Source organism: Coffea arabica, chromosome 10c (assembly GCF_036785885.1).
Source record: "Coffea arabica cultivar ET-39 chromosome 10c, Coffea Arabica ET-39 HiFi, whole genome shotgun sequence".
Classification (NCBI taxonomy): domain Eukaryota; kingdom Viridiplantae; phylum Streptophyta; class Magnoliopsida; order Gentianales; family Rubiaceae; genus Coffea; species Coffea arabica.
This window is the reverse complement of record NC_092329.1, coordinates 5,242,298-5,261,281: the sequence shown is the minus strand read 5'-3', so window position 1 is coordinate 5,261,281 and position 18,984 is coordinate 5,242,298. Positions and strand designations below refer to the sequence as shown.

The 18,984-nt window shown below is 35.6% G+C and overlaps 2 protein-coding genes across 2 annotated transcripts; both read left to right on the top strand.

Moving 5' to 3' along the window:
- The first annotated feature begins 4,225 nt into the window (after window positions 1-4,225).
- Window positions 4,226-5,972, top strand: LOC113714318 (uncharacterized protein At4g06744-like). The gene has a single exon (XM_027238106.2). The coding sequence runs from the start codon at window positions 4,592-4,594 to the stop codon at window positions 5,846-5,848; it is 1,257 nt and encodes a 418-aa protein (XP_027093907.1). The 5' UTR covers window positions 4,226-4,591; the 3' UTR covers window positions 5,849-5,972.
- A 6,915-nt stretch (window positions 5,973-12,887) lies between these two features.
- Window positions 12,888-18,879, top strand: LOC113713552 (probable inactive receptor kinase At5g67200). Its single transcript, XM_027237305.2, has 2 exons — window positions 12,888-14,868; window positions 18,142-18,879. The coding sequence occupies exons 1-2, from the start codon at window positions 13,437-13,439 to the stop codon at window positions 18,723-18,725; spliced, it is 2,016 nt and encodes a 671-aa protein (XP_027093106.1). The 5' UTR covers window positions 12,888-13,436; the 3' UTR covers window positions 18,726-18,879.
- The last annotated feature ends 105 nt before the right edge of the window (window positions 18,880-18,984 follow it).

The window sequence follows — 18,984 nt, the reverse complement described above, 5'->3', positions numbered from 1 at the left end:
AAATAGATGCGTGACCATGACATCCAAATGTTTATCAAATTACGCAGCAGCAAGTCATGGAGACGTAGCAATTTCTAGTTCACATGTGCCAACATTTCATATGAGCCTGTCAACTCTAATCTCTGAGAGAGAGAGAGAATTTCAGCTTTGCATTTGGCTTTTGTAACCTTTCTTTTCTGTCCGGTCAAAAGCAAAGAACAGTTTTCTTGATGGTATCCAATGTATCTAAGCATTTTATTATGAACCAAAAAGAAACAAATATTGCAGCAAATTTTCAGTTATCTCTGCGCTCTTGTGAGTGCATCAATGACGAAAGTCTTGTTTGATTCTCTCTGGGTTCATTCAGTCCAAGTCAAATATATGTACTAAAAAGAAAATTTTTTCCAAAATGCACATTGTGGCTTATGGTTTTCATTATTTTTTTTTGTTAATTATTTTATTCGTTTTGGATTGGATTGGATTTATCAACTCTTGACTTCTCACATTTAAGTACGAATTGGTCGTTTCGTCTTTCTATAAGTTTAATTATTATGGGCTGATTCTACTTGAACAACATTTTTTATGCTTCATTTACAGCTTTGACCGATGGAAGCTTCTCTTGATTTTTTTTTTTATTATTGACAAGAAAACTCGTAACTCTGTTGTTCAAGAGTGCACACTGAATAAATTTCAATTTTACGCAATAGCCCTCCAAACACACATAAGCTTCTGTTGATTTTTTCCCAAGTTCTAAGCAAAAGATACATTTTTTATGCTTCATTTACAACTTTGACGGATGGAAGCTTCTGTTGATTTTTTTTTATTATTATTATTAAAAGGAAACCTGTTACTGCTATTCGAGAATGTATATTGGAAAAATTTTGTCCCGTGCAATAACCCTCTAAACACACACGAACGAACGCTTTTGTTGATTTTTTTCCCGAGTTCTAAGCAAAAGATAAGAGTGTTTCTCAAGGAAAGTAATTCTATTCCGCAGTGTAGTCTTCTTCTTGGAGTTAAAAGTATTGCTGTCACGAGGCCTTGAGCTAATCGTTTAAAAAAAAAAATCAACTGTAAAAAAGGTTTTGTCAATGATTAAGCCAAAAAAAAAAAATCAATAGTAAAAAATGGTTTGTTTAGATTGCTACTTTATAGAGAAAATTTGTTTCTTTTTCTTGAATATTCATTTGACCCATTTTCTTTAACTATCTTTTAGTCTCGCATAAATCACGTTTTAAAAAATGTTACAGTAATTTTTCTTCAAAATCCTTTTAGAAAATGCAATCCAAACGGGTTCGAAGACGTTATTTTCATATAGCTAAACAGATGCACTAGAGTTAAAATAAGTCAAGAACATTGGTCTAAGACTCTAAAATGTTTCAAGTCTCGTAACAGCTACTGATTCCATATTTTTTTCTTGCGATATATATTATTGCTTCTTCTAGAAAGTCGGCATTCTTATCTGCTAAAGCATTTTTCCTGTGTGTAAAATAAAATCTGGTAACTAAAGTCAAAACTCAAGGCAGAAAATTTAAACGATTGACGTGGTTAGACGACGATAAATTACTTTGACTAGGAGTTCAATTGATGTTTCGTCAAGCAAAGCTTCTAAAGTCAATGGATGGATACATCGCGTTTCCCCAATTTACTTTTGCTTCATCGAATAAGTTGAAGACTCGGGGCAACTTTTATATGGTGAATGGCGTTAAAATTCAAATGGTCAAAAGCACACCACAATTATGTTCTGTCTTGCCGGTGTGAGAAAGCGACGACGGAACATCCATTGTGGAGTCCGTTTGACGAGTCGTAACATATCATATCTTGTAGGAGTAGGAGTATTTCTTTTCATGGCTGAAAAACGTTTTTGTTTTGTCTGTTGAAGAAAAGTATGACGGGCTTCTATTGTTGTTTCATCGTACGGTTTTGAATGAGTCGGTCAACATTTAAATTTATTTGTTTTAATTCAATGCATCATTCCTACCACCAAAAAAAAAAATAAAAAATAGTACGACATTCTTAATAAATTTCTGAACTCTGTGATAGTAGTTTAAAGACTCAATCATCGATTTTGGAAAAATGTTGTTCTCAATGAAACCGTGGGCGGCCTCGAAATAGATAAACTCATTCAACTCGGCTTGTGAAAACTGAGAATCCAACGTCAGACTGAAGTGTACAGGGCTCCAAGGGGTATTTGTGTTTCTACCTTGGCCTTGTTATGAAAAGAAGGAAAGGTGACCAATAGCCCAGTACTGTACTGAGGCCTGGTTTAAGAGTCTAGGATAGAAATTTAAAGAAGAGAGTGAGACTGAGAGGTGAAGAGAAGAAGTGGAAATTTAAATTTATTCAACAGGTTTATAAAAACAAGATGGATATTTTTATTTTTAAAAAAATATTAGCAGGCTCCGAGCAAGTTTCTCTCCTTTTCCGCTTGAACTTGGGCGGAAAACTTTTCTAAACGGTAGCTCAATTTTATTGGAAGAATAAATCTAATTTAGTATTTTTTTAAAAAATACTCTTACATTAAATGAAGTATGACTAACTAGCTTTATATTAAATAAGTTAGGATATATTCAATAATAACCTCTATTAAATAAGGGTATTTTAGAAAAGTTACAAGTCAACAACATTCTTTAATTGGAAAGTGAACTATAATTTGGGATGGATGAAAAAGGATACAAACCTATCAATGTACGTGGAATGGATGGAATATAATATGTCTCTAGAAAAACAAACCCTATTTAAATTGGTACCTTTTCAAAGGAATAAACACTTCTTAAGAGTTATAACTAACATTACTGTCAATTGAAACAAAATTTTAAGAGTGAAATTAAAATTAATTTCAGATCTTGTGCCCTGAGAGTCTCCGAGTGCCAATCTTATGACCATTAAATGTATATTAACCCAATAGTCAAACAAGACAAATGCAAGTGAAATTTTGGAATTTCTCTTCATAATTTCCCACCATTTAAATCCATTTAAATTGGCGTGTAAACTTCTACAAATCTTTTCATCTTTTGTGAACTCAAAAAGGATGTGAATACCTGTGATTTATTCCCAATAATAATTTTTTTTTTTTATGAAATCTCCAATGCGGGATCATAACTTGCTATATCCAACAAAGTCAAGGATTCTTTTCCTTGACTTTCTTTTCTTTTCTACCCAAACCTCTCCATCCGAACCAACTAGAAAACTTGAATTTGCAGACGGGAAATCTCTAATATGTTCGTGTAGAAGAAATTGAACTAATAGATTCGCTGTCTTGGCCAAGAAATTTTGAAATTAAGATGACCAGACGTCTCGAAATGCTTTTGTGGAAGAAGGTCTAGTGTGAGCACCATTAATTATACGTGATACTATTTAGAACTTACTTGCTTAATCCTTCATTATAGTTACAATTGGAATATTTTATAAACAAATTTTGCAGCATCATGGTTTGAAAGAAAGCAAAAGCTTCTGTTCAATTAATTAAACCACTTGTAACAAGTACTTGAGCGAAGGAAAAAGTGCCGAAGAAAAGAGACTAGTTTCAGCTCATTTCTGACAAAATTAATCATCTGTGATTAATGTTTGCTAATGCAACAACAAAAATTTGGGTCATTTAGAAAATTTAGGATTGTGAACATATTGGGAAATAAAGCTGAAGTAGTCCTACCAAACAAATTGGAAACATACCTTCTTGTATTCTAAAAGAAAGCAAAGAGATGGATCAATGTTTCCCTCAATTGTTTTGTTTTTACAAGATAATTTCAGTTTAATTAAATCTCCCATTGTGAATTAAAAAAAAAAAGAAAAAGCAAATACGCTCGAACTGTTAATGCTGCTGCTTTCTCGAAATCATAAATAAATATGGAAATAACTATCCTCGATCCAGTCTCCTTCCACTTTGAAGATGCAAGATTGTTTTCAGTGGAATGCAGACACTTCCAATTCTTGATGCTAGATAGCTGGATTAGGCCTAAAATATATCACAAATAGCGAATCCACACACTTTATTAAGCATTTTTCACTCTCCCGACAAGAAAAATGACAGAAGAAAAAGGAAAAAAGGAAACATAAACATATTATTATAAGGAGGAGATGAGACTAGTCAGTTTATCTAAATCGAACAGCAAATTGTCTAAAAAGAACTATAGATGTCCTCTTCAGCCATACCTTTAATAATGGAGAGCATGCGCGCACCATTGTGCCCACCATTAAACCTTTTGTTCTTGGTGGCCAGTTGGAGTATTTCTTAGTAGTGCATAGCGATCTTACTGGAGTAATTTTTATGTGTTATAGATCCTAGTTATGCATTTTATAGTTATTACTAAGTGCATGGTGCATTTTATAGCTATTACTAAGTGCATAGTGGTCTGTTGTTGTTGTTGTTGTGCATGTTTGCTAATATGTTATCAGCAGAACCAAAGTAGTGGTCTGTAATCCCATGTTTAATGTTGGCTGTAGTCTAGAAGACTATCAATATTGGAGAAGAATAAAACACAAGCCTAGCACGCTGCACACCACAAAGAAGTTTCAAGACTAGTAAATAGTATTGGTAGTATAAAAGAAATGATCTTCCCTTTTCTGCAATGGCCTTTGTTTTCTTTCTGCCTCTGGCTTTCTACTGAACAGAATGCATAGAATTTTTACCAATATTAAGCATCTTATTCTCAGCCTCATCTTAGCTTCTCTGATTGTTAGCACCCAAGGAAAAAATGCAGAACCGCTTGAGGTCATCATTGGTGGGAGCAGCAACCAATTGTCAGACGCACCGGTTGCAGAACCTGTAGAAGGAAGTTTGGAGCCGCTGATTTTTGCAGACCTGAGATTGGCTGTGGTGTACCCCATTATCCTGAAATTTAAGAAAATAATCACCTCTGATCCTCTAGGAATCACCAAATCTTGGGTTGGGGCTGATATATGCAACTATACAGGCTTTTATTGCACTAGCCCCCCGGACAACTGTTCGGCTATTGCTCTTGCTTCTATTGATTTCAATGGATTCCAACTTAGTGCTCCAACCCTGGATGGCTTCCTTGATCAGCTCCCTGATTTAGCCCTGTTCCATGCCAATTCCAATAACTTCTCCGGGACCATCTCGGCAGACATTTCCAAGCTTCCCTACCTATATGAGCTAGACATCAGTAATAACCAGTTTTCTGGGCCATTTCCTACCGCCGTTCTAGGTATGAATAGTCTGTCTTTCTTGGACATTCGGTTCAACCTTTTCGCAGGCTCAGTACCACCTCAATTGTTCACGCAGGCTTTCGATGCAATTTTTCTGAACAACAACAATTTTATGCAGAGGCTGCCTGAAAACATTGGCAACACTCGCGCCTTCTATCTCACTCTAGCCAATAACAAATTCTTTGGCCCCATTCCTCGCGGTTTATTTAGAGCCATGGCCAGTCTGACTGAAGTGTTACTCCTTGACAACTTGTTAACCGGTTGCCTGCCCTATGAATTGGGTTTTTTAAAGGAAGCTGTGGTATTTGACGCGGGTAACAATCTGTTAACAGGTCCTATACCTTTCTCCTTGGGATGCCTGAAGAAAGTAGAGGTGCTGAATTTTGCCGGGAATTATCTGTATGGCATGGTGCCAGAGGTGGTCTGTGCGCTGGGAAATTTGGCCAACCTTTCGCTGTCTGATAATTATTTCACAACAGTTGGGCCAATTTGCTGGAATCTGATTAAGAAGGGAGTTCTTGATGTAAGGAAGAACTGCATTGCTGGTCTACCATTTCAGAGATCAGTGTGGGAGTGTGCTCATTTCTTTGCACGACCAAGGTACTGTCCTTACTGGGCAACGTTCACCTACATTCCATGTTGGCTTCCCCACTTTAAATTCCCACCATTAGCCGCTTCTGAATCGGCCCCTTCTCCTTCATAGCTGATTGCACTTTTTCGTTTTCAACTATATAGTTTGCAAGAATTATCATGAAACTGTAATCTAAGCATAAAGGTTCAAATTACTGAACCTTCCTGAAAAATGCTGAGTTTGTGCACTTCCCAAAGTATACTCTGTTTTCCAGTGTTTTTTTTTTTTTTTGGGGGCAGTTGACATGCAACTGTGTAACTTTTTTCTCGCTTTTGCTTACCTCGAATCTTGGCGATTTTGGCAATTTTTGCAAGTGCTACGACTATCATGGTCCCATGAAAAAGTAGCAGTCCTTAATACTGCATCTGCAAGTTTCAAAAACGTACTTGGCGCATTGAATTTCAAAAATTGTGTGTACCACATTTGTCCCGGAAAGAAAATGACTCCACCAATCCTCCCTTGTCAAACGCTACTAGTTGTTTATTTATCACTTCTACAAGAAAATATAATGGCGAGACTTGAAGTGACGTGACTCGATCAGATTATCGGAGGGTATACACAGTTCCAGTCAATCGTATCCGATTATTTTTACAAGGTACAAACTCATGGTATGGATGAACTCTTATGTATAATGGTTTGGCTATGAGGTACCTGATAAACACTCATTATAAAGGTCTCAAGTACAATTTTTTTTTTGTAAAAGTGGTAATTAATTTGATGGAGTGTTTAAATGTAGGGTAGTACAATAATAGTGATTGTGTGTATTCGTATAATAAGTTAATAATTTAGGTGTGTTAATAAGTGTTCACTGAGAAATCTTTGATCTATTTTTTAAACAATCTTTCAATAGAATTGAAATCAAATTTGGTGCTTGAGGTACGTTGTTATTCCATTAGAACAATTAACAATCCGGGCGAGAGTTCTAGAAAGTTCTACATTTTTTTTTTGTCAAAAAGAAAGTTCTACATACTTGATAGTCATAGTATGGCAAGCACAGTCATCAAATTGATCGTCATTGAAAGATTCAAGGTCAAGATTGACCCAAAAAATAAAATGTAAGGTAAGATCACTATATATACATATACTTTTAATGCTTGGTATGAAATTTACAAAATTTTGTTTTATATTTACTTTGTATTCAAGAATAAGTTACGCTTTAAAGAAATAAATATACACGTTGTGAAATTAGACAAAAATAATTGACATGACATCTCTTTGTGCCAAGTCAAACATAGTAAGACTCAACTAACTCACTCTGAATTTCGACCTATGGATTTCCAAACCATCATCATGTCAGCATGTCCACCAAGAGGATCAAATCAATTAATCATCATTTATTGGTGTTAGATGACGTGATGTCACGAAGCCCTGAGTCACAGATCACATATTTTTCCTTCTAATTAAATTAAGGCTATCGTTTTAATGGAGACATTAGCATGACAGGAAGAAGTGGGAAAATAGTTGAATTCTATAGAATCAGCTAGGTTTGATTTAGGGTTGCGGCGACCTATGAAAAAACACATATGATACAAGGGCTCTTAAGTAATCAAATACTAGACTCCTTAAAATATGAAAAAAAAAAATTTTTTGGTAACTCGGAACATATCCTGACCTGAGTCCTTTGGATCCGAGCCGGCACACCAAACCGGAGGGAAGCCGATAGCCCCATACAACTTTTCCGGGCAAGTCAGAATGTGCAGCGCAGCGGGCACAAATCGAACCCCGGTCAATGGGAAAGCTAGCAATTCAAGGCCGACCCCTCAACCGCTGCGCCATATGCCCTGAGGGCTAAAATATGAAATTACTTACTCAACATCTTAAAAGTACGCATTTTTTGTTATAAACTCACCGCAACATCGAAGGTGCTTTTGTATACTATGGCTACACCTTTTCTTCCTTCGCCTATAGGCTTGCAAATTTCACTTCCACTGTGTGCCACGTCCCAAAAAAAAAAATTTAATTCAGAACTTTCTTGAAAATTTTCATTTACTTTCCATATTTTTATCCAAAAGCGGACGGGAAAAAAAGAAGAATAGAAGCTCTGTGTATTAAGCATGTGCAACCATTAAGCATCAATCGAAATGCTTGATTTGCCTAACGGGTAACAACTTAAAAGAAGGTAGAGCTAGAATTGCACGACATCTTCTTCTACGAGTGGATTATAGTATAATATATGTCCTGTTTGGCAAGTGAATTTTTTGAATGTTTGTCTAAATTTTTACTGTAACTTACTGTAGAAGTTTTAAATTTTTAAATTTTTTTTTAAAAACTTGTAATAGACAAATCTGGCAAAAGACTTGTCTTCCCATATTTTGATTGATACATCATGCATACGTTAATATGACCTCGATCCATCTTAGCATATCAGATGTTGGCACCGTACAATGAATGAATGCATTGCCACTGCTCCATGATTACATAGCGGATTCACTAATTGCGTGCATTCCAAAGATTTCAGAGTATGACAAGTGTCACTTTCTCAGGATACACCACAGTCCAATGACGGAGCCAGGGGAGGATCACCGTTCTCAAAGTTCGAGAAATTCATATTTTCTTTTTTTGAATTTTTGTAAAAAATTTCAAAAATTTTTAGGATTAATTTTTTCTACACTGTAGTGTATATACTGTCAGCATTGGATGAATGACAACAATGTAAAATTTGAATATAAAATTCAACTTTTGCACATATGTCATGAATCTAACAGTAATTGTGTATACACGGTTAATGTATATAATATTTGCTCAAATTTTTATATATACATATATTGAGATATTTGCACCTTTCAAGAGTTACAAAAAAAACAATTATGTTGACTACAAAGTTTATGTGTGTGTATATATATATATATATATATATATATATATGTATGTATGTATATATTTGACCTTAGAAAATTTATTTTTCATTCTGTCACAGGCTCACGGCACCATTCCAGGATTTGAGAACGTATTAAGTAGCACATTTCGTGCAAAGAAAAATTTTTATCATGGTAATGTGTTAAACTGATTACAGATAGTTGTTCAAGAGAAAATCATTTAACCACTAAGACCTTAATTGTTAATAAATAGCATGAGGCTTGGTTTAAGTTTCATTGAGACTAAATTCTTGGTGGCCCTTCAACAGTCTTTAAGTTGGCGTGATCATGTGCCCGGTTGGAGTTGGACGCAATCTAAGTTCAATTAAACGCATTCATCACTCGAGTAATGTGCGGGAAAAAAAAATGTCATTAGTTAGACTATCCCTCGAGTAATGTGTGCAATATTCTCTGACAAATATGGAAAGGTCGGAGTGGAGAAATATTCTCTGACAATGGAGCGCCCGAGGAATCAAGAATGCATTAGAATCAACACAGATGCAGCAGTGTGTGTCATCTAAGTCGATCTAAACGGGGATGGGAATTGTTGCAAGAAACTGAAAAGGGGAGGTGGTGGCAGCTTTGGGGTCTCCAGGAGCAGAAATAGGTGAAGCCTTTGTCGAGAAGAAACTATGGCCTTGTGATGGCAAAAGAAGGGTGGAAGAAAATTGAGGTGCAATCTGACTGTCTAGAAGTGGTGCGCATACTCTGAACATATTAAATTTAAATATTGAATTGAATTATTAAACAAGATCGACTTTTTAGAATGTCAAGTGGAAGATGGACTTTCCATTGTGGCCTGCGAAGCTTGCACAGGACGATCTAGAGGGCACGTTCTCTTGTAATATCAAGTCATTGTCAATAAAAATTTGCTGTTTTGTCAAAAGAAAAAAAATGGTGATGTGTGCAATAGGAAAAAAAATGGATTATGACACATGGACCAAGGTACAATTCGCTTGGGCCAAGTATAGAGAGGCCCACTGCTTACGCTTTGTTTATGTGTAAAGGAGACCGGAGTCCGTAGCACTAGGGAAAGTACTTCCATCAACTCAAGCAAAAGGTTCTATTTGAAATTCATTCAAGGAAAACATTATTAATATTGTTTGGATGATGAATTATTTGTCAAAATTTATTTATTTACATCGTCAATAGATTTTTTTAATTACTTTTTTATTTCAATACATCATGTCAAAAAAGTAATACAGTATTTTTTTAAAATTATTTCAAATAATCTATTATCCAAATATGTTGATTTCGTTTGGGAATTAGGACATAACAAAGTTTTTGTATTGATGGTTTTGGTATCATGGTATGAAACTTGAAATTCTTCCGTAGAAAAACATTAATAAATTGAATAATTGTTTAGTTCAACAAAAAAATTTAAACGAAACATCAATTTGTTACCAAAAACTTTGACAAAAGAAGGAAAGAGATTAATTGCTCAAGCTAAAAGATTGCATTAGTCTCATAAACCATATTAGCTTCAATAGCAATTGAAATGATGCTGCAAAGTGCAGGGTTGTGCGTCTATGTTCTCAAAATTACTTGCAGCTAAACAATTTTCACTTTGATTATCAAGATTTGCCAAAAAAAAATTCTATTTTTTTTAATTTGTATCACAAACACAATTTTCAACTTTTTTTTATGTCGCAAAAAAGTGCTACAATATTATTTTAGATATTTTTTTTTCAAATAGTCTCCTACCCGAACGGACTGATAATTGTCTTTTTCAGCAAATTAAATCTTAAAACCTAGCGTGCCATTGGTGTATTGTAGAGATCAATTCAACTGGATCAATCTTCAATAATTAATTACTGATCCGAAACAGCTTTTCCGTCTGATAATATATATATATATATATATATATATATATATATATATATATATATATATATATATATATATGTATATGCAGACGCATTTTCCAGACACAGGCACAGGATGTGTCCTTGTCTTGGAACCATCCAAGAATAAAGAGATTAAGCTGACAAATTGCATTCTATCCCATTAAAGCGTGTTTCATATGGGCACGCTTTTTGGTTCTTTTTATTAGTACATTAATCATCGAATTTATACTTGGCGAAATAGCGAACGAAAGAAAAAAGAATAAAAGCAAAGCAGAAAAAGATAAAGTTGCCCTTGTCTCTCTTACCATTTTGTTTGGATCGAAAATTTGACGAAACATTTGGAATCATCTCAATTTCCTTTAAATGTAACGTAATTTTAAAGGTATTTGAATTTATAAATTACCAATTACTCTAGTATAATTAAAATATATTTTAATAATTGATGTATTATAAATTTAAATATACATTAAGGAATCCAAACAAAATTTAAGGATGTCGGTTGGATGTAAGAGTAGAAAAAAACTTTGGCATTTTTGGTGCCTACTGCCTAGCGAAGCAGACTTTGGGGATAAAGCCCCGTAATGAATAATTGACCGGACCACAGACCAAAAGCGTGAGATGTTAAAATTTCTGAGAGTTCCCAGCCATCCTCTTTCCCCACTCGCCTGAGCCACTGGGTCATTACTGATTCAGCCAACCTGAAAAAAGCTGTAGACAAATGTTCCAGAAAGGAGAGTAATCATAGAATAGGAGAGATGGGGCCTCTGACGATGGTAAATGAAAATGGCAATATTTTCATTTTGGGGCAGTTTGCTGTAACAAGGCTTTAGCTCCGTAATTGATTTGCATCCACATTTACGTGCATGTTTTTGGGGTTTATTTCGAAATTTTCACTCTTTAACTAGCACTACTATTTAACCGTAGATTAAAAATATCTTCATCTTCCTCCTTCAATTGCATAATACAATTCTTCCTAAATAGTTTAGTCGCAGTACTCACCAAAACATATTTGGATAGAGATTATTTGTCAAATTTTATTTACTTGTATAATCAACACATTTTTCAATCATCTATTTATCTCAAATATGTCACATCAAAAACTTGTCACAATATTTTTTCACAAAATTATTCCAAATAATCTACTATCCAAACACATATAATTCTTCCGTCGTTGACATCTAAAAGGTTAAAACTAGTTTAATTGAGCTGTAGACTACACTCTTGAAGCTCTTTTTCTTTTTCTTTTTCTTTTTCCAGGAGTTTAAATTTGTTTTTCAATTTGATTGATTATATTTACTTCAAACTCAAATGAATATTTATCGAGCTGGTCTCGAGTTGAAAATTATTTGGGGAAATTTTTTTGGGACATTTCCTAAACAAATTTTCATAATACCCTTCTATTTAACATATATTACATATTAAAATGTGCTTTAATAAAAAAAAAATTCTAAAAGATGCAAACCAACTATGTTTTTGTTTAGATGTTATTTCAAAGATTTTCCTTATCAAATCAAGCTTAAGAGTTAAATCTAACGAAAATCATTCAATACTAAATTTTTTTTGTTTTAAATAGCAGAGGAAGGGTGTGACTTAAGAAGTGCGGTGAGAAAAGAGAGTTTGAATTTAGAACCTATTATTCCTATGCTAGATGAGATAATACGAATTATGTATTACAACTAGGGGTGCAATCCTACTCACAAGCCGCTTGGTCAAAAGCGTGGCTCGAGTTCGATCAAACCGAGTTCGAGCTACTCGTTACATTCAACGAGTTGAGTTCGAGCTCAAAAAATAAATACTCGTGTGCTCGACGAGCTTAATCGAGTTTTCATATTATATTTATATTATATATTTTGAGAAAATATTTATAGGTTTAGTTCAAAACTCGAGCTCGAGCTTGATATTGACTCGAACTCAAATGAGTCGAGTTCGAGATTAATTTTATTTTATCGAGTCGAGCTCGAGTCCAAATTTATATACTCGTTCGAGTTCAAGTTCGAGCAACACTGATTGTGATAGAGTTCAAGTTCGAGTATGGTGCTATTCGAACTCGACTCGGCTCGATAGCACCTTTAATTACAACTTGCAGGTAAATACTTATTTAGACACAAATTGTAATGGATTTATTTTGGATTGCTTATTATTTAAAAAAAAAATTGATTGTATTATAAATACAATTTTCAATCACTTTATTCAGACACAAATTGTAATGAATTTGTTTTGGATTGCTTATTATTTCAAAAAAAAATTGATTATATTATAAATACAAATTTCAATCACTTGTTTTATCTTTTTAATTATATTTTTATTTTATATGCATCGCATTAAAAAAATGATACATCATTATTACACGCAAAAATTTTTCAAAATAACCTTCTATCGAACTAAATAATTATCCATATCTCACGATCGAAAGTGGTAGAAGCAAGGTTGGGCAACAGGGCAAGTACGTAGTCACAATTTGAGATCATTCGGCGAGCGCAAGGACACGAGTCAGACCATAGCAGAAAAACAGAGTAGTTCTCAAGGCAGTGGGTACTACCCACTGTGTCAATACCGACAATAACTACAGCCACCTAAAACTTTAGAAGGGCCATCGTAATTCCCCACCCCTCAACTTTCTTTCATTTCCTTCTTCCCGACTTCACGTGATTCTGACTTTGTCTTTGCAGTTTGCAGTACACTTCGGACAGCTGCCTTTGCATGCTTTTGTCACTTACTGCCCCATTCTGTTCCAGTCCGGCAAATCCGCCTCCTTCCTGCCCTTCAAATTTCATAGCCCTTAACCCTCAGATCACATGCAACCGAAAAAATTGTAGGCCAATGTACTGCCACTATTAGGCTACAACCCCAGAATCAACAGCAGTCCGCTCAAGAACAATCAAGAGATAAACAGAGGGCTTTGCTAAAAAAATTCTCATTTCATCATCATTTGTACAACAGGTTGGTTTTGCTTGCACAATGAGAGCACATTTGTTGTTGCGGGACAATGTGATTTCTCTCCTAATATTCTGCTCAAGCTTCTTAGCTACTTTGGTTCATTCTTCGCGTTATTCAATCGATGTGTTGCCATTATCTGATGCCTCAGCTTTGTTAGCTTTTGAATCAAAAGCTGGCTTGAGAAGCAAACTTGGGTTCTCTCCCGAAACAAGCTCCTCATTTTGCAAATGGGCTGGAGTGCAATGCTCACAAACCAGAGTGGTCCGGTTTGTCGTCGAGGGAATGGATTTAGGTGGAGTTTTTGCTCCGAGCACATTGACTCGGTTGGACCAACTACGAGTTCTTAGTCTCCAAAACAACTCCCTCGCCGGTCCCATCCCTGATCTTTCCGGTTTGGTCAACCTCAAAGTTCTCTTCCTCTCCCACAACTCCTTCACCGGCTCAATCCCACCTTCGCTATCAACTCTCCACCGTCTCAAAACCCTCGATCTCTCCCACAACAACTTAACCGGTCCGGTCCCGATCTCTTTCAACAACCTGGACAGGCTGTACACCCTCCGGTTAGACTCAAACCGGTTCAACGGTTCGATCCCAGCATTAAACCAATCCACACTTCAGATGTTCAACATTTCTAGTAACAACCTCACCGGTCCAATCCCTATCACCCCGACATTGTTACGCTTCAAAGCGTCGTTGTTCAGCTGGAATCCCGGACTTTGCGGAGAAATAATACACAAGGAATGCCGTGAAATGCAACATTTTTTCGGTCCCGTCGCCTCACCTCCGCCGCCGAAATCGGTATCCGCCGATCAAAGCTCACAAATTGAACGGGGAAAAGTAGGCGTGAGCAGCCAACCAAGCAGGAAAGCGCATGGGAAGGCGGCACTTATAATCGGGCTATCCGGGAGCGGGCTATTTTTCATTTGTTCGTTCATTTGTTTTGCATTTGCCACGAGGACGGTAAAAAAGAAGAAAAAGGAAAGTTCAGCTGGGAAAGTTTTGGTTGGTGAAGCAACTGCAAATGCCAATGCCGAGGCATTGATGAGGATTGAAGAAGACAATTACGAGCTGGAGGAGAAGGTGAGGAGGGTCCAGGAGGGAGTGCAAATCGCCGGGATGGGGAAGAGCGGGAATCTGGTATTCTGTGCGGGTGAGGCACAGGTGTATACGCTGGAGCAGCTGATGAGGGCATCGGCGGAGCTGCTGGGGAAGGGAACGATGGGGACCACTTACAAAGCAGTGCTTGACAGCCGGTTGATTGTCTGTGTGAAGAGACTGGACGGTACTAGATTGGCGGGTACAAGTCAGGAGGTGTTTGAGGGGCACATGGAATCAGTGGGGTCCTTGAGGCATCCGAATTTGGTTCCCCTCCGGGCATATTTTCAGGCTAAAGAAGAGAGGCTTCTGGTTTATGATTACCAGCCTAATGGCAGTCTTTTCTCTCTAATTCACGGTGAGTTCTTGATAATTGCTTCTATTAATTACACTTTTTTGCTTATTAATCCTTCCTTTATCTCAGCTAGGAAATAAATAGTATTCACTCACTAGTTGATCAAGTAACTTGAGATGATAATATGGAATATGAACCCCATGCAAATCGATATTGCAACCTCTCCTGATGTCGAACCTCAGCTGTAAGCCACTGGATTATTGTCTGACATGCTCATAGATATTGCTTTACCATTGTCATGACATATGTTAAAATGTCTCATTTCCTAATAAATTGAAGTCCCAGGCCAGGCCATCAAATTTAAGTGTTGTTTTTCTTGAGACACAAAAAATATTAAATGGGGCCCTCTCGTGATTTTTTTTTTGTCCCCAGTCCAGGATTTTGTTACATCTACTGCTTTATTCGTGGGGTAAAGTAAACTCGAAGGTTTGAACTTTAAGATGCGGGGATTAGTATCCCAAACATTTCCCTATAAAAAGGACAGTGGCTGTCCCGTTTTGGATGGGAATCTGACTCTGGTAAGCTGTGGCTTCCAGCATAATACTAATAGAGAATCTAGCAGCTCCCTTTGAGAATTTGACTTCTTGTCGACTTTGAATTTTGCGTACCCGTTATTACAGCGGCTTTTTATGATGGTTTTTTGTAAGGGATGATCATTGGACATTTATTAACATATCAAAAACTAATTTAACTTGTCTTACATAATTATTATATTATTTTACATCTCTATATTTTTTCTATTTAATCTTATCTTGTATTTTCTATTTATTTTTTTGAATTAACCTTATAATATTTCAAAAAATGTGACATCATATATATATATATATATATAATAAAGTCGTATTCTCATCCTTATCCTTTTAGTTTATCTCTTTCCTACGTGGCTTATCGACATAGCAAGTAGGTGCAACGCGCTCTATGAGTTAACCCTTTAATAACCTACGCTATCCTATCCCTCTTTTTTCTCTTGACTTTACAATTCTAGATAATCCTTCCATAATTATCTCTTCCATTCTCTCACCTTTTTTTTTTTCCTTAACCCTAATCGTCAAACCTAAATTTCCTGGGGATTAGTATAAATAATTTTGAATTATGTTTTTAACTCTCTCTCATCTTCAACTCAAAAGTTCGAAACATCAATTCAAATATTAGATTATATTTACTAGATTATCGCTATCGATGCCCTACATTTTTACTCATATATATGGTTCTCAGTCTATTGCTCATCACTTTATCAAGCAAAGCAGATGTTTACACTTTTCCACAATTTTTTTGGAAAGTTTTTTTTTTTTTTAACTTCAACGCAAGGACTGGATTTGGAACTTTATTTTTATTCCCTTCAATGCAAGGACCACATTTGGATTTTGTTTATGCTCGCTGTATGTGGTCTGTACTTTCCTACACCTTCTTCATAACTAGGTCATTGAATTTGAATTTTCTAAGTCTTCAAAAGTTACAGTTTGATTTTTATTTCTGGCAAGGTTTTTGTAATTAATTTGTTATTTCAATTTATGGATTCACTCTTCAATTCAAGTAGAACACATATTGCTTTTTTGGTTAGTGATTTAAAAGTGGCCTTTTAAACTTTATGTTTTTACACGATTTTTTAATTGTCTTTGACAATTTATTAATTGTCTTCAACAACGTATTAATTTTTTTTTATTTTCTAGGTTTTTGGGGTTAAAAAAATTTTGTGCAGTTTTCAATGTTTTTTTTTTAGACTTTGGTAGAAAGCTTCTAAAGAACAAGAAGGTGTCATTGATTACATAAATGGCAAGGTATCAAGTTTATTGTCATATAGCAATTCATATCATGCAATATACATCAGACTATTTTTGATTTTTTATGTTTTTGACTTAATAGCAAAATACATCTTATGTTTTCGTTTTGGTTTCTATTAGCCATGAATAGATTTAGAAGGTTGCTGTGTTCCTATGACTTGATTGATTCTGAATTCTATCTTTTATTAATATTTCATTCGGCTTCTTTTCTTTTCACATTAACCTTTATGCCATTTAAATTAAGCACCAAAATTGATGTTTTGGTAACGGGTTGGCCATTCTTTTGTTTATAGAAGATCAGCCAAGTTTTGATCTTCCCTATTTTTAAGTTTTTGAATATCATCATATTGTCGATTTTTTTTTTTTTTTACATTTTTGAATTATTAATCACTGAATTAGATGTTTAAATTTACATTATAAGACTATTTTTGAATAATAATGTATTTAAGAAAGGTTATCATAGATTATACAATAAATTTGTATTTTATGTAAATATTTTTATGAACTACACTAAATAATTTATATTCTACGAATGGGTGCAAAATTAGTTTGAAATATATTGCTGAATGGACACCTGTCAAAAAAAGAAGGCCCCTTTTGATTTAACCCGTAGGTAGCTGCATAATTAATGCAATAAAGCTCGGGAAAACACAACACTCTTTCACGTGTGCCTAGTTTATTTGGTTTGGTAGAATTGAAGAATTGTTCCATCACGATTCAAGTATCACAACTTCCTTAGCATTATTCTTTAGGCAACCTTTCTAGTATAGTCTCGGCTTGGACCCCACCAATCTCTCTCTTTTTTTTTTTGAAGATGACCCCACCAATCTCTTTAAGCCTTTTAATCAAGAGGTGTCCTGGGGAAAAGATTGTGGGTCCAAAATGTCAGTGCACCCCCAAGATAGATAGAGGCCTCGAGTCAAGTGTTGATTTTTTTAAAAAAATTTAAAATAAATTGAAAAATTGTTTTGATACAGGAGGTCAACCAGTAGTGTGTTTGGATTGTAAGTTATTTGTCCAAATATATTTGCTTACATCACCATTATAATTTCCAATACACCTTTTTATCTTCCCAATTACCTTTTTATCTCACATACATCACATCACAAAAAGTGCTACAGTAAAAATATCTCAAATAACTTACAATCCAAACACACGTATAAATTATATGTGAATATTATTTTTCTTGTAGAAAATATCTACTAGTTCCTTCTAAAAATAATTTGATTAGTTGGATTAACTTGAATTAGACGGATAACCTAACCTACCTTCAAATGGAAAGCAATCTTAGTAATATGTTACTAGTATTTTAAGCGATTTCAAACTAGTTAGTTATAGTTATGTAGCGATTCTAGTGAATCCATCCATCCACGTTGCATTCTTTGACTGGATCACCTCAATCCTAGTACAAGCAACACTTTTTCCCTCGAGCTCAAGCAAACGTAATTGTAATTCTTTGACTTGTCAACATGCAAACGTAATTGTAATTCTTCAGGTTCCAAGTCAGCAAGAGCAAAGCCACTTCACTGGACATCATGCTTGAAAATAGCAGAGGACGTAGCTCAGGGCCTCTCCTACATTCACCAAGCTTGGAGGCTCGTCCATGGCAATCTCAAGTCTTCCAACGTCCTCCTTGGCTCCGACTTCGAAGCCTGCCTTACCGACTATTGCCTTTCCGCCCTTGCAACCACCATCGCTGCCACCGCCGCCTCCTCCGATGAGGAGCACCCTGATTTTAAGGCCTATAAAGCTCCGGAAGCACTCAAGTTCAACAACGACCAAACTCAAGCCAATACTACAACATCCAAGTCAGATGTTTACTCATTTGGGGTTCTTTTGCTTGAGCTTCTCAGCGGGAAGCATCCGTCGCAACTTCCAATTCTGATGCCCGGCGACATGATGAACTGGGTGAAACTAAGCAGGGATGAGGAAAATAGAGGGGAAGACAACAAACTAGAAATGCTTCTTGAGGTGTCTATTGCTTGTAGTGTCGCCTCCCCGGAACAGAGGCCGACAATGTGGCAAGTCTTGAAAATGATTCAAGAGATTAAAGAGGCTGTTATAATGGAGGAAAATTGATCGAATATACGCACCAGACCTGGTCAGCTCTCAGTGAGCTAGTCGATGTCGGTCTTTCTTGTATATTGGTATTTTCTTTTTCTTTATTTATTTATTTTTTTTTTTTTTGCATTTTATAACGGTGAGAAGTTGCAATGCTACCACCCTTAAAGCTCTTGCAGGAAAGTAAAATTAAGCTTTAAATTTAATAATGCCGCCATTCTTTTAAATACTTTTCACATTCATTTAACACTCGCACCTAGCCGTAGAAAACCAATTG

Bases quoted from the DNA above. Each gene is read 5' to 3' on its own strand.
- LOC113713552 (XM_027237305.2), top strand. From the start codon at position 13,437: ATGAGAGCACATTTGTTGTTGCGGGACAATGTGATTTCTCTCCTAATA. The intron at 14,869-18,141 runs GTGAGTTCTTGA...GTAATTCTTCAG, and splicing joins TCTTTTCTCTCTAATTCACG to GTTCCAAGTCAGCAAGAGCA.
- LOC113714318 (XM_027238106.2), top strand. From the start codon at position 4,592: ATGCATAGAATTTTTACCAATATTAAGCATCTTATTCTCAGCCTCATC.